At 57.8% G+C, this 22,410-nt stretch overlaps 2 protein-coding genes across 8 annotated transcripts in view; both read left to right on the forward strand.

Moving 5' to 3' along the window:
* The window catches only part of LOC131584202 (protocadherin gamma-A4-like), an 86,882-nt gene that overhangs the window by 36,608 nt on the left and 27,864 nt on the right, over positions 1–22,410 (forward strand). Inside the window, exon 2 of one of the 7 annotated variants that reach the window (XM_058849092.1) lies at positions 1,994–2,269. The exons of 3 other annotated variants lie outside the window; for them this stretch is intronic. In XM_058849092.1, coding sequence (XP_058705075.1) covers positions 1,994–2,269 — 276 coding nt within the window. Of the gene's footprint in view, positions 1–1,993; positions 2,270–7,044; positions 7,067–12,388; positions 15,093–22,410 lie in introns of those variants that run through there. 3 more of the 7 variants (XM_058849095.1, XM_058849090.1, XM_058849094.1) reach the window with 3 other exon arrangements.
* LOC131584218 (protocadherin gamma-C5-like) lies at positions 19,076–21,872 on the forward strand. The gene has a single exon (XM_058849112.1). The coding sequence runs from the start codon at positions 19,152–19,154 to the stop codon at positions 21,870–21,872; it is 2,721 nt and encodes a 906-aa protein (XP_058705095.1). The 5' UTR covers positions 19,076–19,151.

Raw genomic sequence — 22,410 nt, forward strand, 5'->3', positions numbered from 1 at the left:
GAATTAATGAAACGTAAATGTCTGTTATCTAATTAAACACTATGTTTATTTTAGGAAGGGATGTGTAAGATATGAACTCCTGAAAGTTTTTTTTTAAATGTTTTAGGTGCGTCTTTATTTGTCCCGGTTATTCAGTGCTGTAGCAATTGGCTCCCTGACTTGAAGAAGCATGCAATTGCTCTTGTCCCGCTTCTGTTAATGAACCTGATAGCTGTGTTTATTCAGGATATGGAATCTTCCCGTTTCTTCTCTTAGAGCCTGTTGTTGATGATGCTTTTGAACAAAAAACATAAGGCTAACCATAAGCTACAGGGTAAATACGAAAAATGTGTTTGAATTTACATATAATGACATTAGAAAATGCTTGGTTTCCCGTGCGGTTCAAGAACCGCGCTCACGGAATATCTCTGCCTTCCTGCCGATCGCGATGCCCTGGAGGATCAAAGGCGAGATGGGCTGGAGAAAAGCGGAGGCAGCAGATCGTGGCGGGACGGAAAGCGGCGTGTGGGCGGCGAGTGGTCCCTGTTTGTAGGCAGGCAGGGCGGGCAGCGCTCGGTGGCTGCAGTGCCGGGAGGAGGCTGCGGGCGCCGCTGTTGACCGAGAGGAGCGAGAGGAGGATCGGAGCGCTGTCGGCAGCCCCGCCCGCTGCGGCCAGGCTGGATCGCTGGATCGCTGGATTGGTGGGTGGGCAGGCCGGGCGGCGGTGTGCGATCGTGCTGCCGGTGCGGATCCGTGCGGCGGAGAGGCGGCGGAGGCTGGGGCAGGGTCCGGGAGCGGAGAGGCCGGTGGGAAAGGTCAGCAAGCGCTGGGAGCTGAGCAGCAGCGGCAGCGGGGAGCTAAGTTGTCGGAGATGAGCTGGGCGGGGAGGCGCTGGGGCCGGCGGCAGCGAGCTGTGCTCTGGGCCGTCCTGCTGGCGGCGTGGGAGGCGGCGTGGGGGCAGCTGCGCTACTCGGTGCCCGAGGAGCTGCCCAAGGGCTCGTTCGTGGGCGACGTGGCCAAGGACCTGGGGCTGCAGCTGCCCGAGCTCGGAGACCGCGGCGTTCGCATTGTCTCGGAAGGTCGGACGCAGTATTTCACTGTTCATGGGAAGACGGGCCATTTAGTGACGGCGGAGAGGATCGACAGAGAGCAGCTGTGCGAGCGTGTGCAGCAATGCTTGCTGCGCTGTGAGCTGATCGTGGAGGAGGAAATGAAGTTTTATGAAATAGAAGTGCAAATCAAGGACATAAACGATAACGCACCCAGCTTTCGAGAGGCAGGAATAGAGCTGAAAATGATCGAAACGACAGCGCTAGGGTCCCGGTTTCCCCTGCCAGACGCACATGACCCGGACTGGGGCCGGAATTCCCTGCAGAGCTACGAGCTGAGCGGTGACGAGCACTTCTCGCTGGCCGTGCAGGCGGGCCCCGGCGGCGATCAGCGTCCCGAGCTGGTGCTGGCCAAGGCGCTGGACCGGGAGGAGGCGGCGTTTCACGAGCTGGTGCTGAGGGCGATGGACGGCGGCGATCCGGCACGGACGGGCACGGCTCGGATCCGTGTGATCGTGCTGGATGCGAACGACAACGCGCCTGTGTTCAGCCAGGCGGAGTACACGGTGCGTGTACCCGAGGACGTGCCCGTGGGCTCTGTCCTCGTCACCGTCACGGCCACGGACGCCGACGAGGGGCTGAACGGACAGGTGAAATACTCGATTCAGAAAATTTCAGAGAAAGCCTCACAGATTTTCCAACTGGACAGCGACACGGGGGCAATCACCCTGTTGCAGAGCCTGGATTTCGAGAAAGGCAAGTCATACGAATTGGAGGTGCAGGGACATGACGGGGGAGGCCTTTTCGACACCGCAAAAGTCATGGTTATTGTGACGGACGTCAATGACAATGTTCCAGAGATTTCGATGCCGTCGGCACTGAGCGAGATCTCGGAAGATTCGCCGTCAGGAACCGTCGTCGCTCTGCTGCACGTCAGGGACAAGGACTCGGGGGCTAACGGCGAGGTGCACTGTACTCTCGATGGGGGCGTCCCGTTCCGGCTAGAGAAATCCCGTAAGGATTACTACCGTGTGGTGACAGCGAGAGAGCTGGACCGGGAGCAGGTGTCGGAGTACAACGTGACGGTGCGGGCGGCAGACGGCGGGTCGCCGTCGCTGCAGAGCAGCGCGGTGCTGGCGCTGCGGGTGCTGGACGTGAACGACAACGCGCCGGTGTTCGCGGAGGAGCGCTACAGCGCGCGTGTGTGGGAGAACAACGCGGCGGGCGCGCTGGTGCTGACGGTGCGCGCCACGGACGCGGACTGGGGGCAGAACGCGCGCGTGCGGTACCGGCTGGCGGAGGGGCGGGTGCGGGGCGCGGCGCTGTCGTCGTACGTGTCGGTGCAGGCGGAGACGGGCGCGCTGTACGCGCTGCGCTCCTTGGACTACGAGGAGGTGCGCGAGCTGCGGCTGTGGGTGCGTGCGGAGGACGGCGGCGCGCCGGCGCTGAGCAGCAACGTGTCGGTGGTGCTGGTGATCGTGGACGAGAACGACAACGCGCCGCAGGTGCTGTACCCGCCGCTGTCTGGGGCGGCGGGCTCGGGCGGCGCGTGGTCGGGCGTGGAGCTGGCGCCGCGCTGGTCGGAGCCCGGCGCGCTGGTGGCCAAGGTGGTGGCGGTGGACGCGGACGCGGGGCAGAACGCGTGGCTGTCGTACGAGCTGGCCAAGGCGACGGAGCCGGGGCTGTTCCGCGTGGGGCTGCACAGCGGCGAGGTGCGCACGGCGCGCTCGCCGCTGGCCCGCGACGCGGCGCGCCAGAGCCTGGTGGTGCTGGTGAAGGACCACGGGCGGCCGGCGCTGTCGGCCACGGCCACGCTGAGCGTGCTGCTGGCCGAGAGCGTGGCCGAGCTGCTGGCCGAGCTGGGCAGCGCGGCCGAGGCGGCGGCGCCGGGCGAGCCGGCCGGCAGCCTGACGCGCTGGCTCGTGCTGGCCGTGGCCGCCGTGTCGTGCCTCTTCCTCGCCTTCCTGCTGCTGCTGCTGGCGCTGCGCCTGCGCCGCTGGCGCCGCCAGCACCTGCTGCCGGCCCAGAGCGGCGCCTTGCGCGGCGTGCCCGTGTCGCACTTCGTGGGCATCGACGGCGTGCGCGCCTTCCTGCAGTCCTACTCGCACGACGTGTCGCTCACGGCCGACTCGCGCAAGAGCCAGCTGCGCTTCTCGGCCGCCAGCTGCTGCGACACCCTCCCGGCGCGGCCTCTGCCCGACGAGCCCGCGCCGCTGCTCGGCGACGAGGACCCTGCCGCCGCCCTGCCCGCCGATCCCGCCGCTCCCTCGGTGAGTTGCTCGGGCTGGATTCCGTCTTCAAGTGTTCTTTCTTCTGCTTCCCTTTCCTTTTATGTGGTGGTCTCTGTTATGAGTAGGGAAATACTCTGAGAAGTGAGGCACAGCCTCTGTGAGTGATGCGCTGGTGCCTCCTGCTGCCGGGGACTGCGCGTAGCAGTCGGATTTCAGTCATGGTTGGTGGGCATTTCAGGAGAATAGAGGCTTTTCTGTGCTTGAGATTCTGTGTTTGATACTTTTGTTTTTATTAATTCAGATTGTTTCATTCCGTTTGTCTTGCCAGTATTAGGTTTTCCGATCTGCTCTATTTCATTGAACGAAGTGGAAGTTTACATTGTTAGCAATGTCAGCTGTGTTCTCCATAGTACACGTCCTTCATTTGGTTTTTATAGAGAAGATTTGTGTTCCCGACTAGCAATTTCAAGTTCAGAAGAGTATTTTATGTTCGGACGCAATCTTACGTTTTTTTTTTTTTTCTCCTGGCATCATTATTTGCTCGGTTGTTTGGTACTACCCGCTCCTATACTTTTCTATTATTTACTTTAATTTAAGACATTGCATGGACTTCACTGTAGTATGGATTTTTATCAGTGGCACTTTTCTCAAGTCAGTGTTTCTTATACTTAATTATCACTATCGCCGTATTCCTTTTCTTTGAACAGTATTTAGGATTAATATAAGCCATTATTTTATATTGAAGGTGCACCTGTGTTTGCCTGATTTGTTTTGGGTTTGTTAGATTTCTGACTTTTGAAAGGGTCTCATCGTGTGGTCCTCATCCTGTAGTTGTATCAATGTCAACTTTGTGTAGCATTCTGTTGTTTCCACGAGGCCATTCCCAGACACTCTTCGAGTTTTCTTCTGGGAATTTCTTTGTTTGAGTAAAAAGTGAGCTTCCCACCCGGGGTTGAGTAGAGATGGTGGGAGAGTAGCAGAATCACTTGTTGCTAATATTAAATCTAAAATATATATGTTAGCACTGGTTTGTCACCTCGGTGGTGCTTCATTGTTGTGCTCCTGCAAAGATGGAGTTGAAGAACTGGATGTTCCCAGATTATTATTCAGATTAGATTATATGCTTATTTTTATGCCTCCAAACTATCTTCAAATCCAGAAATTCGTGTGTCTTGCCGAGGTTTCTGCTGGGGTGCATTACAGACAGCACGGCACTGCAAGGAATGTCGAGTTACACTTGTGAAAAGGATTGTTCGTTTGTACTTTTTATGTCGCCTTAAATCTTGTTTTGAATCATTCTCTCGCGAGCAGCATCGCTCCATCTTTTCATGCCGAGTGTTTAAAATCGGTGCAATGTAGGAGGAGGAGATGCACATGCTTAATGCATTACTGGGTTGAAATGCTGTTTTTTCTTTCTGAGCTCCTTATCAGCCGGTGAGCACAATTCAGAGTTATTGCACCTGGAGTGATTTTGTAAGAATGACCTGATCGTCCACGAGAAGCTTCTTCTGCCAAACAAAAGTTGATTTCCGAAAGATTGTTTCTGTTCTATGGGCAATTTCTGTCTATTTTACTCATTGCCATTGTGCCTTTTTCAGAGAAATGTAAATACTAATATGGGGGTGTAGCAACAGTAGGTCCTAATGTGCCTGAAGTTCATTTGCCACTGCTAATTTCTTGCACTGCTCTCAGTTTGGACTCTTAGACACACACAGGTATTTTCATTGTGTACTGATTATTGGTTGAAGGTTTTTCCAAAAGTTGTCTGGTTTTGTATTTATCACAGCTGTCATACAACACAGAGCTTTCAATTAATGTTGATTATTTCAAAGCTTGAAAAGCAGTGTCTAATTTATGTGATAAAACAAGGGTGAGGAAGGGCGAGAGTCCACTTTAATAATTTCTCAGCATTCTCTTTCTGAAGCCAGAGTGTGGCTGCTTCTTGTTGCGGAGGAAGAGCCTGTTTTCACAGCAATGATGGGGCTGAGCGATCATTTCCTAATAATCGGTACAGCAAAAGAAGCTTGTGAGATAAGAAATGAGTCCTGTAGCTTCTATCTTTCTTTTCAAACAGTGGCAAGAGTAGCATCACCAGGACCCTGTGAATGAGTTCAGTAATAATTCGTGGAGTTATTTCTTGAGCAATAGGAGTGTTGGAAAACCTGATGTATTTGTAGTTTCCCAATCCTGGTTTGTGTAGCGCTTGGAATGCTTCAGCTGATCATAACGTGCCCTGCTCTCTACGAGGTCATGAAATAAGAGCTGCTGGTTTGTGGAGAGTCTTGTATTTCATGATTTCCTTTGGTTCTTGCAGAGAGGTGGTGTCAATACAAACAGGCACCGAGGTAGATCAAGTGTTTTTTCATAGCCGTTGCTCTCAAGAGTGTTTTATCATTTCTGTTTTCAGACCATCCCATGCCGGGAGCGTACAGTGTTTTATCATGGCAAAAGACATGTCAGTGCATTTGAACCGTGGGTAAACTGCCTTCTCTAGTTTTGCCCTTCTAAGATTCCTTTTTGTGACTGTTTTTTTGTTTATCTCAAATTCTCCATCCAGCAAAAGCTGGCTGACATGTCATTAATGCCTCGGGTGTCACCATAAATGAGTAATAACCTCATTTTTACAATTCTCAGACTAAAAAATTCAGCACACTGGTAACTTTATCCTGGGAGCACCTTTTTTAGTCTATCCGTGTTCTTAGATCTACTTACTTATGCCATTCACTGAAAAATCTTTTTGAATAACTGCTTTAACAAGTAATTTTTCCCAGTTATAGGACAAGAAGTTGTGGTAATCTCCATGATTTGTAAAACTGGGAGCATGTAAGGATAATGCTGTTCTAGAGAATAAGACTTGCCATTTCCTCCCAGTCACAGTAACTGAGACTGGGATATAAAATAAAATTAACATAAACAAGAATCTCTAGTTTCTAGAAAGAAAGAAAGAAAGAAAGAAAGAGTTGCTTCTGGTGCTTCTCTTTTTGTAAAAGTATTTGTAATATTTTGTAAAAGTATTTGTAATACTTCTCTTCCTAAGTATTTTGTGGATGTTGCTTCACAGAGATGGTAGAAAAGAAATAAAAGAACTGGGTAAAGAGAGCCCACAGCAGTAATAGAAGGGATAGGAATCTGAAAGGCATTTGATGCAGAGTGTACGTGCTTATACTTACCTCTACCCACCTGTGCTCCTTTGTACGAAGTGTGTGTGATCCTTCACTACTCCACTACACGTTTTCGAGTCTGACTCCGCATTTTTGCTTCGGAACAGAGCTCCTCGATTCCCCTTTCGCGGGTATGAAAAAACTCGCCAAACTAAACTCCGACTCCCGCTTTTCGGTAGCTGGTGGAGGTGAGCTGCCAACGGTGAGGCAGGGGCGAGACCCACTCGAGCGCGGCCATCGGGCGGCTGCAGTGGCGTGGCGGCGCCTCCGGGTGCCGCTGTTGGCCGCCGCCTCCCGGCGCTGGAGCCGCCGCCGCCGCCGCCGCAGCGTCCTGCCCCCGCAGGCTGCTCGCTCGGCCGGCGCCGGCCAGAGCGGCAGCGGCAGCAGCAGCGGCGAGAGGCGGCTTTGGTGCGGCTTTGGTGCTGCTTTGGTGCTGCTTTGGTGTTGAATAGATGCGGCTTTGGTGCGGCTTTGTTGCGTGGCTTGTCGGGGAGCAGCGGCGTGGTTGTGGGGCCGAGCGGGCTGTGTTTGGTGCGGCTTTGGCCCGTGCGCTGTGTGGCGAGAGCGGCGTGAAGGGAGGCAGGGCAGCGGCAGGAGGCAGGAGCTTGGCGAGCGGCGGCGGCGGCGGCGGCGGGCGAGAATGGCGGTGAGGCGGCGGCAGAGGCGCGGGCCGGGCGGCGGGCGAGCGCTGCTGGCCGCGGTGCTGCTGTGCGTGTGGTGGCGGGCGGCGGGCGAGCGGCTCCGCTACGCCATCCCCGAGGAGCTGGGCAGAGGCTCGCTCGTGGGGCCGCTGGCGCGGGACCTGGGGCTGAGCGCGGACGAGCTGCCGGCGCGCAAGCTGCGGCTGAGCGAGGAGAAGCAATACTTCACGGTGAATGAGGAGAACGGCAACCTGTACGTGAACGAGAGGCTGGACCGGGAGGAGATGTGCGGCGAGTCGGCGTCCTGTTCTGTCAGCTTCGAGGCGCTGGTTCACAACCCTCTGAACGTTTTCCGCGTGCAAGTGGACATCCAGGACGTGAATGACAACGCGCCGCGATTTCTTAAGGAAAATATCCACTTTGAAATCAATGAGTTGACATCTCCTGGTGCCCGATTCGCCGTGGGCGTGGCCGAGGACGCAGACGTGGGCAGTAACTCACTGCAGGGCTACGAGCTGGAGGCCAACGGGTACTTCGCAGTGGAGGTGAAGGAGAGCCAGGACGGCAGCAAGTTCGCAGAGCTTGTGCTGCGACGTGCGCTGGATCGAGAGAGCGAGCCCAGCCTGCGTCTGCTGCTGACGGCGCTGGATGGCGGAGACCCGCCCCGGACTGGCACCGCCCAGCTCTGGATCAACGTCACCGATGCAAATGACAACGCTCCCGTGTTCGCGCAGGATCGGTACCGGGTCAGCCTGCGAGAGGACACTCCTCCGGGATTCGCGGTGCTGAACGTCTCTGCCTCCGATGCTGACGACGGTACAAATGCCCACATCACCTACGACTTCGGGAAAATGCCGGCCAAGGTGCTTCAGAAATTCGTAGTGGATGCAGAGAGCGGGTCTATCATGCTGCAGGATGAGATGGATTTTGAGGATACGCGAGGTTACATGTTGCTGGTGGAGGCGAGGGACGGTGGCGGTTTGGTGGCGCACTGCAAGGTGGAGGTGGAGGTGCTGGATGTGAACGACAACGCGCCCGAAATCACCATTCTGTCGCTGTCGAGCCCGGTGCCCGAAGATTCTCCAGCTGGTACCGTGGTGGCCGTGCTGAAAGTGCGGGACAGAGACTCCGGGGAGAACGGTCAGGTGTCGTGCGAGCTGTCGGGGGAGGCGGCGCTGTCGATGGTGGCGTCGTCGGGCGGCTCGTACAAGGTGGTGACGGCGAGCGCGCTGGACCGCGAGCAGGCGTGGGAGCAGCGCGTGACGGTGGTGGCCCGGGACCGGGGCAGGCCGTCGCTGTGGAGCAGCAGGGAGCTGGTGCTGGAGGTGTCGGACGTGAACGACAACGCGCCGGTGTTCGAGGAGGCGGCGTACAGCGCGTACGTGGCGGAGAACAACGCGGCGGGCGCGCTGGTGCTGCGCGTGCAGGCGCGGGACGCGGACGCGGGCGCCAACGGGCGCGTGAGCTACTGGCTGGCGGGCGGCAGCGCGGGCGCGGCGGGCGCGGCGCCGCTGGTGTCGGTGGAGGCGCGGAGCGGCGCGCTGTACGCGCAGCGCTCCTTCGACTACGAGCAGTGCCGCGAGTTCGCGGTGGCCGTGCGGGCGCAGGACGGCGGCGCGCCGGCGCGCAGCTCCACGGCCACGGTGCGCGTCTTCGTGCTGGACCGCAACGACAACGCGCCGCGGGTGCTCTGGCCGGCGGCAGGGGCGGCGGCAACGGGAGAGGCGTCGTCTCCGTTCGAGGTGGTTCCGCGGTCGGCCGAGGCCGGCTACCTGGTGGCCAAGGTGGTGGCGGTGGACGCGGACGCGGGGCGCAACGCGTGGCTGTCGTACGAGCTGGTGCAGGCGTCGGAGCCGGCGCTGTTCCGCGTGGGGCTGCACAGCGGCGAGGTGCGCACGGCGCGAGCCGTGTCCGAGCGGGACGCGGCCAAGCAGCGTGTGGTGGCCGTGGTGAAGGACCACGGGCAGCCGGCGCTGTCGGCCACGGCCACGCTTCACCTGGTGCTGGCCGAGAGCTTGCAGGAGGCGCTGCCGGAGCTCACAGACAGAGACGCTGTGTCCGAGCTGACTTCTGATCTGAACCTCATTCTTGTTGTGTCGCTCTCCGTCGTGTCCTTATTATTTGTTTCCACGGTCGGTTTTTTTTTCTTCTTTAAATGTCGACAGTCCAGGAGCCCTCCCATTTTTATAACTTCTGATAAGGAACTGTATTCCACCTTGGGCTCAAAAGCACCATACAACTACTGTAGCAGCACGCTGCCTTTGCCCTATTCCTACGAGGTGTGTTTAGCCTCCGAGTCGGGGCAGAAGGACTTCACGTTCCTGAGGCCAGGAGCGGCAGCCTTGTCTGCCCGTCTCCTGCCCGCTGATCCCGGCTCAGGCACTCTTTCTGGGAAGGACCCTCCTAGCCCCGGGAGCTCGGCACAGGTGAGCCTCTGTCCTACGGTCCCTCTCTGTGAGGCTTTGTTAATCTTTTTCTCCTCTGTTCTGCCGTCGGTGATCAGTGGGGAACTGAACCGGCAGAACATGCCGGCGCACTGCTCAGTAGCTCAGGGCCGTGGGAATGTGAGCGATTGGGTGTATATGTCAGATCTTGACTCCTCCTTTTGATCTGCCAGTTCTTATCCGCAAATTGCTAATTTTCCCCGAGGAGCGACGCCAATGTTGTCAGTATTTCTGTCTGTCCTGGAGAAGGAGAGACAGGTGCTAGTTTCACCGAACTGGTGGTGGACTCGGGTGGAGTGGGAACAAAAGTGTCGTGGAGTCTGAAGCTGAGACAACCCTTTCGGCTTGGTCTAGAGACCACTTATTGTCTCAGCCGCGTTTGGGGGCTTTCATGTGATAATGATGTGTGAACTACCCCGGCGTGTTTACTCAGTGGGGGCAGCCACGCTGTTCCTCCCTTCTTTTCTGGCAACCTCGATTCTTCAGCACTCTGAACCCCTTCAACAGAAGGTTTTGTGTACACCCGTAACTCAACTTCTCCCCTCAGTCTGTAGAGCTGGAGTTGATGCTTCAATGTAACTCTAAGCCTGGCATCGAGCAGAAGGAGCTTTTTGTTCCTTGCTGCCACCGGCTTCTGCGGAACCTCAGTGGAGTCGAGAAAAATGCCCAAGTGCGCGGTTCCGGCTGGGATTTGGCTTGAAACCGTCCCCGAAGGAACTCCTGGTGCAGGGGAAGGCGTCTTCCCCCTTAGCTGTTGTGCTTTTCCACTCGTCTGTAGTATTCAGCCTTCCCATCGAGGTGGAGGAGACGTAATGTCTCCACATGAATCGAAACACGGTAGATGGAACTGTTCTGTCTTCCGTGCCTTTCCCGAGATCTCTTTTCTACTCATCTCTCTGCTGCTTGGCCATCCCGCTACTGCTGGCATTAAATGGCCAAGATGCTCTGGTACGGGTGGTGTGTGCACTCACAGGTAGGGAAATTACTCGAGAGCTGCGGTCCCCACGTTCCAGAAATTGTCTGGTAAATGGCGTGTAGGAAAAACCTGAAATGGGCAGTGACGGGAAAAAGAATTCAGAGCTTACAGTGGTTGGAAAAAAGAGTTTATTTCAGAGAAATAAGTAGCTTTCAATAAGACTATTTCAAGTTTTGAGTTGAAGAAAACTGTTTTTCGATACTGTTTTTGTCTTGTTTTTCGATAATACGTAAGAAAGAAAAAAAGAAAGAAAATTTGGGCTTGGTTTTCTATGAGAAAAGAAGTGCTTTGGGAACGTTAGATGACTAATACTGGATTTTATCTGTGTGTAACCCTATCACATGTGAACGCTATGTGAACTTTTATCACATTCTGTGGACAGGTGATGAGTGATAAACAGCTCAGATAAAGTTTATCTTTTGGCAACGATTAATCAGGAGAAAAGGAAATAGCTGAGCATGTAGATAGGACAGATTGCGCCGACTCTTTCGATATTGCCGACTCTATGTAAGCACAGAAATGCATCTCAGGCTGGATCCCATGTGCTCACGGCAGCTTTTAGGATTGTGCGGGACGAGGACACGCAGAGGTCGAGATCCTCTCGGCTCTGCGAATGTCGCTGTCCAGCGCTGGTGCGGGGGGTTTGCAACCCCTAAGAGCTCAATTAGAGGGTTAACAAATAACCCGCAAGTTTCCGAGCCAGTTCTGCGAGGCTTTGAGAGCCTCCGTAAGTGAATGAACGCGTGAGCGCTGATTTCCAGTCCGGTTTTTGCCGGATGTCGCCGTCCCTTCCTTACCAGTGTCGGCTGTGGGATGACACCTGGGCGCTGTGTCACAGCTGGGTTTTCACAGGGTTCCTGGCGCTCCCTTATCAAGCTTCGTCGTCCCCTTTTCATTACCCGTGACAGCCGAGCAGTTCTGTGGGTGACAGACAACGAGTGCCGAAATTTCGGTCATTTTATCCTTACGTGCGCGTGGAAAGTCGGAAAACCCGACGTAGCACGAGTTGTTGATGACAGCAACAACAACCCAAGGCAGGTTTTCGACCAGGCACTGCCAAGCTGTTGCTGCTCGGGAATGGATCCGTTCCCACCGCGGTGAGCCTGCACCGCAGGTCGCAGAGCGTGATTTCCCTGAGTTTACCTGATGAAAAAGTACGAGGGAGCAACCCGGGAGATGGCGAGAGTAGGAGGGCGTATTAAACCGAGATTTCTGCGGTTTGTCGGGGAAGACGCCTGCTGGGATAGTGGTGGCAGTGGTGATCCCGCAGGAGGGGAGATGCTCTGGAAATCCTGCGGCGGGAGCCGCCTCGCGGCGAGACTCCGTGTTGCGGCCGGAGAAGCTGCTCAGAACTCGGCAGCACGAAATCAGTGTCACTTTGCCAGCCACCCTGCTTTGGTGGCACACTGAGCAGCGACATCGCGACTTCTTGAAAGGGGCTTCCTCCCAGGAAGGGGCTGGTCAAGCATTTAGGTGGAAGGACAGGCATCTTGAAGGTCCTGAGACACACTGGGAGCTGACGTGTCGTGCTGGCTCTCCCTGGCACCGTGCGTACCCCGAAGGACCCTCCCTACTCATCGTCCCTCCCTCTCCATTTCCCCTTCTTACTCCCGCTGCTTCATTCCAGCGAGGTGTTCCCGGGACACGCACCCCAAACACTCCACGTCTCCGTATCTCCCCTTTTGGCGTCACACTGCCATCTTTTATACCTTCCTGCCCGCACAGGCGATCCCTGTGCCCGATCTACCCTGCCCCTGCCAGCGCTCTCCCCCGTCCGGCTGGGGTTTCTCGCAGGGCTGTGTTCTCCCTTCAGGCTCTGCCCGCTCCATCCCCGCTGTCCTCGGGCGGAGGTGGCCGCACTCCCTCCGGCGGGGCTCGGCGGCGGCGGGGCTCGGCGCCCTGCGCTCTGTGCAGTTATTGGACGGGACTCTGTGTGCCGCTGTCGGCCAATGATGGAGCGGGGGGGAACTGGCGGCCCGGCCCCGCTCGGAGCCGGGATGAGGCGCAGACGGTCTCAGAGAGACTGGGAGTGAGTCACCGCCGAGCCCGCCGAGCAATGCCCGGCTCCCCGCCGCCGCCGCCGCTTCCCGGGGCCGCTGGGCAGCGGCATGAGGGGGCGAGCTGAGAGTTTCTAGCCGGGGCGGGGGGGCGAAGCGGAGAGCGCGGCCGTCCTGTGCGATGAACGGCGCTGCTGTAAGGAGCCGCGGCGTGACGACGGGGCAGGTACTGAGCCTCTTGCTTTTGTTCGGCGTTTCCGACTGGGTTTCCGCCGCGATTCGCTATGCGATCCCCGAGGAGGCGCGGAGAGGCTCCGCGGTGGGGAATGTGGTAGCCGACCTGGCGCTGGACCTCGGGCGGCTGCCGGGACGCCGGTTGCGGGTGGTGTCCGGAGGCAATAAGAAGTACTTCGGGGTGGATCTGACGAGCGGGGCGCTGCTGGTGAACGAGAGGATAGACCGGGAGGAGCTTTGCGGCGCGCTCTCTCCCTGCTCCCTCAGCTTTGAGATCGTGGTGGAAAACCCGCTCGAGCTGTACAGCGGCACCGTAGAGATCCAGGACATCAATGACAACGACCCGGTTTTTCCCAGCAGCCAGGCGAGGCTGGAAATCAGTGAGTCGGTGGCTGCCGGAGCGCGCTTCCCGCTAGAGAGCGCGCAAGATCCCGATGTGGGAATTAACTCTTTGCAGACCTACCAGCTCAGCGCCAACCCGAACTTTGCACTCGACGTGCAGACCAGGGTTGATGGCAGCAAGTACGCGGAACTGGTGTTAGAGAAGGAGCTGGACAGGGAGGAGCAGAGGGAGCTGAATTTGGTCTTGACTGCACTGGACGGAGGCAGCCCGCCACGGTCGGCCCACGTGCAGATCCACATTGACGTTGTAGATGCCAACGATAATGCCCCGGTCTTCAACCAGTCCACCTATAAGGCAAGTGTGAGGGAGAACACGCCCAGCGGTACCCTGGTCGCCAGGATCAGTGCGTACGATCTGGATGATGGGCCCAATGGAGACATCGTCTACTCCTTCAGCAGCCACACCCCCGCCAAGGTACGAGAACTCTTTGCTCTGGACTCAGCCACAGGGGAGTTGAGGGTCAAGGGACAGCTGGACTATGAAGAAACAAAGTTGTACGAGATTTACTTACAGGCTAAAGACAAGGGGGCCGTTCCTGGTGTGGCTCATTGCAAAGTGCTGGTGGAAGTCGTGGATGTGAATGACAATGCTCCAGAGGTGACAGTGACTTCTGTGTACAGCCCTGTGCCTGAAGATGCAGCCCCAGGGACGGTCGTAGCTCTGCTGAGTGTAACAGACTTGGACTCCCATGACAACGGCCTGGTGAACTGCTTTATTTCCCCTGGGATCCCGTTCATGCTCAGCTCCTCCCTCAAAAATTACTACACTCTGAAAACAGAAGGAGCTCTGGACCGGGAAAAGGCAGCAGAGTATAACATCACTATCACAGCGAAGGACTCGGGCTCACCACCCTTGTCTGCAGTAAAACACATCCTGGTGCAGGTGTCAGATGTCAATGACAACGCGCCCAAGCCGTCCCAAGACTCCTATGATGTCTATGTTCTGGAGAACAACGTGCCCGGCATCCCCATCCTTAATGTGAGCGCCACAGATCCGGACCTCGGGCGCAACGCCCACCTCTCCTATACCCTTTTACAGGGTGACGTCGCTTTTGGCCATCTCTTCTCCATCAACCGGGAGAATGGCACCCTCTACCTGCTCACCTCCCTGGACCATGAGGACCAGGTGGAGTTCAGCATGATGGTGCAGGTCCAGGACGGCGGCTTTCCGCCTCTGGCCACTAATGTGTCGGTCAGTGTGTTTGTCACTGACCTCAATGACAATGCCCCAATGGTGCTGTACCCTCACCCCAACAGCACCACCACCTACACCGATGTGGTGGCACCAGGCACTCCTGCTGGGCACATGGTCACCAAGGTGGTGGCGGTGGATGCGGATGCAGGGTACAATGCCTGGATCTCCTATACCCTGTTACAGGCCACTGATCCCAGCCTCTTCTCGGTGGGGCTGCACAACGGGGAGATCTTCACGGCCCGCCAGCTCCGCGAGGATGACGCTCCCGAGCACACCTTAGTCATCCTGCTGAAAGACCATGGGGAGCCTGTGCTGTCCACCAGTGCCACCATCTCCATCTCTGTGGCCGAAATGGTCAAGGAGGTGCTCACTGACCTCACTGATGTGGCCCCTGACAGTGATCCCAGGAGACACGTGACTTTCTATCTCATCCTGGCTGTGATTTTGGTGTCAGCAGCCTTCTTCATCACCATGTTGTCCGTGGGCATCTTCAAGTGCTACAAGTGGAGGCAGTCAAAGGAGCTGTACAACAGCTCCAGGAATACCATGTACAGGACACCAGGGCCCTTCCACCACATCGATGCCGTGCGGGGTGGCTTCACGCCACCCAGCTTCTACCACCAGGTCTATCTCACCACAGACTCTCGCCAGAGTGATCTCCTGTGTAAAAAACCCTTCACTTCCAGCCCCTTGGGGAGCCGCCAGGGCACCATAAGGAATGGTGAGCCAGGGCTGTACCACCAGATTGTGGGCACCACCAGCCGGCTCCCCACACCTGCCGAGGTAACGTAGCTCCTTCCTTGGCGTGTCCCAGCGCTGGGCAGAGTCGCGGTTCGTTTGTGCCGTACGCGTGTGGTTGCGTGTTGGGGTTGGGAGCAATATCCGATCATGCCAGGCCTCTAAAGAGTTCTGCTACAGCTGAACAGGTGTTCTCTGGAGCCAAATGAGACATCCTGAGGTCTGATGACTTTTGCACTGTGATGAGCAGGATCAAGTGAGTCAGTTTGTACATGTTGGCGATGATGCATCTTTTGGACGTAATTTTGGGTACGCCTTGCATGAGTAACCGGTGGAGGCTGAGGTCAGCTTGAAACCACTTGTTAATCCTTGGCACAAAGTTTGTTGTTGATGGTATTTCCTTCCCTTTGCAAAGGGAGAGCCAAGGGGAGCACTTGCTCTGTGGGGGGAGTGTAATCTCTGTGTGCTGTGACTCGGTGGGGGCTGGAGAGGTGGCGCTGCAGATGGGGCAGGGAGCTGGGGATCGGCGTGTCGCCTCTCACAGCGCAGCACCCAAAGCTGAAGGATGGTGCTGGTTCCTCTGACAGACAGTGATTGCAGAGCAGTCCTTCCATGTTTGACTCCTGAATGGTTCTGGTTTTATTTCCATGCAATTGCAGTGCTGATGTTCGCTTTGGGGGGATGGGTGGGATTGCAGACTGCCCCAGTTGCTTGCAGGGCTCCACTGGGCTGGACTTTGGCTCTGAGCAGGGTGACGAGTCCTCCACTCTGATGTCGTTCAAAAACCCTGTTACAAGCTCTGCATGACTCTGCATGAAATGCTGTCTCCGGGTGATGTCTGATGTCCTGACAGAACAAACTGCAGGCTGGAAGGCGTTTGCGCATGGCAGCAGATTCTGTGCTTCTCTCCCGATGGGAATTGTGCTGCTTAATTTGAAAGCTTTCAATTAAAGGAATGCTTCAATCTTCAGAGGTGAGGCCAGGTAGTGGATCCAGTGGAGGGGGAGTTTGGATCTGGTGGATTTCCAAGGTCGTTGGTGCTGGTAATTTGTCCTTCCTGGGAGGCAGTGGGTAGCAGTGACTGGTTCCTCAGAGCAGAAGGAAGTGAGGTGCAGCGGAAGCTGTTCATGGGTGTGAGGCTGCGAGTGCTGCCTGCTCAGTGTGGCCAAATTACAGATGGAGGCAGAAACCTCTCAGAATTATTTTATGCCTTTTTTTTTTTCCCCTGCTTGCGTCACTGCTCAGACTCAGCACTTCTGATTTGTGGCAGGTGAGAAGGGCTGCAGCAGCTGCCGGAGCAAGTGCTCCTCTGCATTGTGTGGGCTGTGCTATGGCTGGGGACAAGGATGTCCTCTCCACCAAAACATCCTGAAAAGATGCCTCTGGTAGTGAGGGCAATAAATTATTTGAGACTGGGGATGGAAGGAGGGCAGCAAGCCTGAGCCTTAGCCATGATTGCCTCCTCCTCCCCAGTACTGTGCTGGAAAGGCACTGACAGTGAGAAATCACCTGGGCTGGTTCTGGGCTCTGGATTTTTGGTCTTTGTGGTGACAACAGGCCGTGTCAAGCCTGCAAAGGCTTTACACCTCCTTGCTCTGCAGGGCACAGCCAGCCCCCAAAAGTGATGCAGTGGGAAGGGTGTTGGCCCTGTTATGAGTCCTGCCATGAGGGATCCTACCCTGCAGGATCTCCAGTGATCTCTGGGTTGTCTGGCTTGGTGTCTTTCCACAGGGTGGGCTCTGACCATGTAGAATAAAGAACATCTCCTTCTCCATCCTAGACACCCCATACCCTTCCCACCTTGTCACACCGGCCCCATCCTAGGCTTTGGCAGACCCAAGCAGCAGCAGGATCCGCCCTGTAAAGCCCTTGCTCCGGGTCCTTGGTGACCGAGCCACCTCAGGACACTGAGTGGGTTCTCCCAGGGTACGTGGGCTTTGCAGAGGGCTTCTGCTGAGGCGCTGCAGCAGCACCAAACCCATCCCCAGGGGTGCAGCACCCTGTATTGCCAGTGGAAAGCTCTGTCACCCTGCTGTGCTGTCCTGGACCCTGCCTGGGATGGGGACAGGGCACATTCCAGTGCCAGGGTTACTGTGACAGCTTCCTGCTGGTGGCACCGCCAGGAGCCCTGGGGGAATGAGAATGTCCAAGCAGGAATTGGTCTCTGTGCGCTGGGGAATCCCTTGTCCAGTGTTTTTCTGCATTGTCTCTTTAAGGACACCTTCTCCCCTCCTCCGGAGCCGGCAGTAGGTGGGACCCGGGCAGTGTTCTCGCCATTCATAAGGTTCTTCCCGGTGTCTCTCCCTGACTGGCAGCAGGCTGGGCCCGCCTCACGGCTCTCGGAATAGGCAGGGAGGTGCTGCAGACGGGAGGGAGGACCCTCGACTGCAGCACCTTTACTGTCCCTGTCCTTGCCAGAAGGATGCTGTCCCTTGTCGCCGTCCGCCGTGCCGGGCACGGGTGCCCTCAGCCTCTCTCACCTATCAGGTTCCCTCTGGTGCCCAGGTGGTGGGGACAGGCAGGATCCCAGGCAGGCGCTGGGTCCCCTGTCTGCCACACCACTGCAGACCCCAGCCCCCAGGGTCTGTGTGCACCCGAGGGAGGGTCAGGGTGGCCTTCAGTGCACCAAGGACAAAAGACAGAAAGGTATTTTTACAGAAGCATGTAGCGACAGGACATGAGGGAATGGTTTTGAACTGACAGAAGGTTTGGATTAGATAACAGGTATAAAAATTCTTCCCTGTGAGGGTGGTGAGGCACTGGTACAGGTTGCCCAGAAAAGCTGTGACTGCCGCATCCCTGGAAGTGTTCAAGGCTGGGCTGGATTGATTTCTGAGCAGCCTGGTGTAGTGGAAGGTGTCCCTGCCCACGGCAGGAGGTCAAAATGAGATGATCTATAAGGTCCTTTCCAACCCAGGCTGTTCTGTGACTCTGTGACTGTGCATGGCTTCTGCAGGGATGTGAACTGAAATAGAAACCTACAGCTTGCCAACATCATGTGGGACAGGGAGAGCAGGAAAATACTGCCTGCTCCCCCCCCCCCCCCCCCGCCCCTCCCCGGGAAGTTCAGACCTCTGCTTTTGCCCTCAGGAGACTGACTGCAAAGCTGTACTTACCACAGGGTATCAGTGTGTGCGTCTGCCAGGTGGGAGGCTCTGGCTTCTTTCCCAGTCTGACATCCTGACCTGGTGTTGTGATCCTGTGGTGATCTAGTGGCTTTATTGTCTGGCTCTGTGTGTTTGCAGTGATTTGGGTACTGTGAAGACTGACCCATTTCCTTGCCCCAGGGTGAGGAAGTGGCTTCCAGTCAGGTGTGCATTGGGAGCAATTGTATTTTGGCTTTGAATGGCTCACCTGCTTTTGCTTTTCCACCTTCAGCCTCCCACTCCCACGGAGGGCTGGCAGGGGTGGGCATCCCTGTCTCAGTGCAAGGTCTCCTGGCCGGTGGTGGCACTGGTGGCAGTGATGCCTCACTCAGAGAGGCAATCATGGGGTGCAGGCAGCAGCCAAAGCAGTAGCTGAGGGGGAGAAGAGGGGTGAGAGAAGAGCCCCTGGCACCTCGGGGCTCTAACAAGCACCTTTTCATCGGGCATGAAAAGTCCTTTGGCCTGCGTTCATGACAGCTGCCCTTTGTCTGTGGGCATGATGAGAAGCCACCATTGTGGAGGGGGAGCACACAGGGAGGGCTTGTACCTTGCTTCCAGGCTGCCAGGACGTGCAGTTTCCCTGTGAACGCAAAGCGAGCTGTCGGAGCAAGTGAGTCAGGCTGGCAGAGGGGAGGCCGGGGGTGGCAGCCCCGCTGTTGCCGGCTCAGGCCCCTGCTTCCCGCACCTCCGGAGCCACTGCTGGCCGAGAGGGGATGGAGCTCTTGGCCAATTGGGCGCTGATCTGAAGCGAGGGGGGGAAAGCTGCTTCTCCCCCCCCCCCTCCCACCTCCGCGCTGGGGCTGTGATTCAGTTCCCCTCCCCCAGCCCACCCCCTCTGCTTGGAGGCTGACAGTTGGAGCCGCAGCCTGCCGGAGCCCTGGAGCTGTTTTCTAAGCCGTGGAAGAGAGACCCAGGGATTTAGTCGCAGTTCCTCAGTGCCTGCTGTGTCCCGGGCCGGATGCGCGCGGACATGGAGAGTGTCAGCCTCCAGCGACCCGCCTGGAAATGGCAAGTACTGAGTTTGTTTTTGCTCTGCGGCTGGGGCTGGGTCTCCGGGCAGATCCACTACTCGGTGGTTGAGGAGTCAGAGTTGGGAACCGTGGTGGGGAACGTGGCCCGGGACCTGGGCTTGAAGGTGGAGGAGCTGCCGGGTCGCAGGCTGCGCCTGGGCTCAGAGGAGAGCTTGCGCTACTTCGCCGTGCGCCTGGACAGCGGCACGCTGGTGGTGAGCCAGCGGCTGGACCGCGAGCGTCTGTGCGGAGCAGCTGCCAGCTGCGTGCTGTCGGTGCAGGTGGTGACAGAGAACCCCCTGCAGCTCTTCCGCCTGGAAGTGGAGATCCTGGATCTGAATGACAACTCCCCGAGCTTCCCCACCGCTCACCGCACCCTGCGCATCGCCGAGTCTGCCACGGTGGCTGCGCGCTTCCCCCTGGAGAGCGCGCAGGACCCCGACGTGGGCACTAATGCTGTGAGCTCCTACTGGCTGAGCCCGAACTCCCACTTCTCCCTGGACGTCAAGCAGCAGCCGGATGGCAAACTCTTCCCGGAGCTGGTGCTGGAGCATGCCCTGGACCGGGAAGAGCAGCCAGAAGTGCAGCTGGTGCTGACGGCCGTGGATGGGGGAAGCCCAGCACGCTCAGGCACGGCGCAGATCACGGTCCAGGTCCTGGATGTCAATGACAACGCACCCATCTTTGACCACACCACGTACAAGGTGAAAGTCCCGGAAAACACACCTGTGGGGGCTGTGCTCCTCCGGGTCAATGCGTCTGACCCCGACGAGGGTCCCAACGGGGAGACACAGTATTCCTTTGGGGTTCACACCTCTGACTCAGTGCGGAGGCTCTTTGCCCTGGATCCCCACTCTGGCGAGGTCCGGGTGAGTGGGGCCCTGGACTTTGAGGAATCACGTTTCTATGAGATCTATGTGCGAGCCCACGATGGAGGGGTCCCAGAGATGGAGGGCAATTGTGTGCTGCAGGTGCAAGTGGAGGATGCCAATGACAACCCCCCAGAGGTGCTGCTCACATCCCTGTTGAATCCGGTGCCAGAAGACACCCCACCAGAGACTGTCGTGGGGCTCTTCAATGTACGGGACCGAGACTCGGGGGCCAATGGGGATGTGAGCCTGGAAATCTCCCCCGATGTGCCTTTTGCCATCAGGTCCCTTCAGAACCACTTCTCCCTGGTCACCCAGAAGAGCCTGGACCGAGAGTCTACCTCACAGTATGCAGTGGAGCTGATCGCCCAGGATGGTGGTTCTCCTGCCCTCACCACCACACTCACGCTGCTCCTCAATATATCTGATGTGAATGACAACCCCCCACGCTTCTCGCAGCCCTCCTACGAAGCCTTTCTCCAGGAGAACAACCCGCCTGGCTCCCTGCTGTGCACCGTCTCTGCCTCAGACCCTGACGCCGGGGATAATTCCCGGCTTGTTTACTCCATAGAGAGTGGCCAAGTGCAGGACGCCCCCATCTCTTCCTTCGTCCACATCAACCCTGACAACGGTAATCTCTATGCCCAGCGCACCTTTGACTTCGAGGTGCTGCAGGTTCTGCCGGTGTCTGTGCTTGTGAGGGACTCGGGGTCCCCCCCTCTGTATGCCAATATTACCGTCTACATCTTTGTGCTGGACCAGAACGATCATCCCCCCACCATCCTGTACCCTGTCAGTGACAGCGATGTGCCGGCACCCCAGAGGGTCCCGCTGTCTGCCCCACCGGGCTACCTGGTGGCCAAGGTGACAGCAGTGGATGCAGATGCTGGCCACAATGCCTGGCTCTCGTACCGACTGCTGCCGCAGTCCACCGACCCCTCCTTGTTCCACGTGTCGCTGTACACCGGGGAGGTGCGGACGGCGCGTGCCTTCCAGGACAGCGACATGGCAGTGCAGCAGCTCATTGTCCAGGTGATGGACAACGGTGACCCTCCGCTCTCCACCACTGCCACCATCACTCTGGCTCTGGAGGAGGCAGCCCTGGAGGAGAGCTTCAAGCCTCAGGATTTCCTGGCTGGTGCCAAGGAGAAGCCGGACCTGACCTTCTACCTGATCATCGCACTGGCAGCCATTAGCACGGTGGCACTGGCCACTGTCACCCTCCTGGCCGCCCGGTGCCTCCGGCGCAGGGGCCGTGCCGCCGTCTCACCCTACTGCTGCTGCTGGCTCAGCGAGTCGCCCTCCCGGGACTTCTGCAAGCACTCCAGCCCCAAGCTCCAGCTCAGCTCCGACGGCACTCTTAAGTACATGGAGGTCACACTGCGACCCACCGACTCCCCGTCCCAGTGCTACAGCACCTGCTTCTCCCCGGGCTCCGAGCGGAGCGACTTCACCTTCCTGCGGCCCTGCCCAACCCCCGCCACGCTGCCGAGGGAAAGCGGGGTTTTCCTGCCCGCCGCCGGCACGCTGCGGGACCGCGGCCAGGTGAGCGGCGGTGCCGGGGCGGGGTCCGGCGGTGCCGGGCGTTCCGACGGCGCGGTCCCCGCGGGGGGCGCGGAGCGGCCGCGCCGGTTCGCGGGCCGTGATTGGCGCCGGTGTTGCTGTCCTGGGGAAGGAGCGCGGCGATTGGAGCGGCGCCGCCGCGGCCGCAGCCAATGGCGGGGCGGCTGCGCGGCCGCGCTCCCCCGCCCCGTCGAGCCGCGTCCGCCCCAAACAATGAATGGGAGCGGCGAGCGCTGAGCGCGGCCCCCGGCGCCGAGGGCATCGCTCCCCGGCCGGCCACCCGGCAAGGATGCCGAGGGCAGGGCAGGCTCGCCGGTCCCTGGGGCTGCCGCGTGTCTTCTCCTTCTGTTTGTTCTTGCACAGCTCGTCTGCTCAGATCCGATACAGCATCCCGGAGGAGCTCACACGGGGTGCCTTTGTGGGCAATATCGCCAAGGACCTGGGCACGGATGTGGCTAAGCTGGCGGCAGCTAATCTGCAGGTACTGTCGGATTCGGATTCCCAGTACTTCTCCGTCAATGTGAACACCGGTGTTATTATGGTCAGCGAGAGGATAGACCGGGAGCAGCTCTGCGGGCAGAACCCACGCTGCTTCCTCCACTTGAAACTTGCCATCGAGAACCCGGTGGAGTTTTACCGTATTGAGGTGGAGATCCTGGATATCAATGACAACCCCCCGCAGTTCCCCAGTGATGAGGTCTCCTTGCGCATCTACGAGCTGGCATCTCTGGGTGCCCGCTTCCCCATCCAGCCAGCCCAGGACCCCGACGTGGGC

This window comes from Poecile atricapillus, chromosome 13, assembly GCF_030490865.1.
Source record: "Poecile atricapillus isolate bPoeAtr1 chromosome 13, bPoeAtr1.hap1, whole genome shotgun sequence".
NCBI lineage: Eukaryota > Metazoa > Chordata > Aves > Passeriformes > Paridae > Poecile > Poecile atricapillus.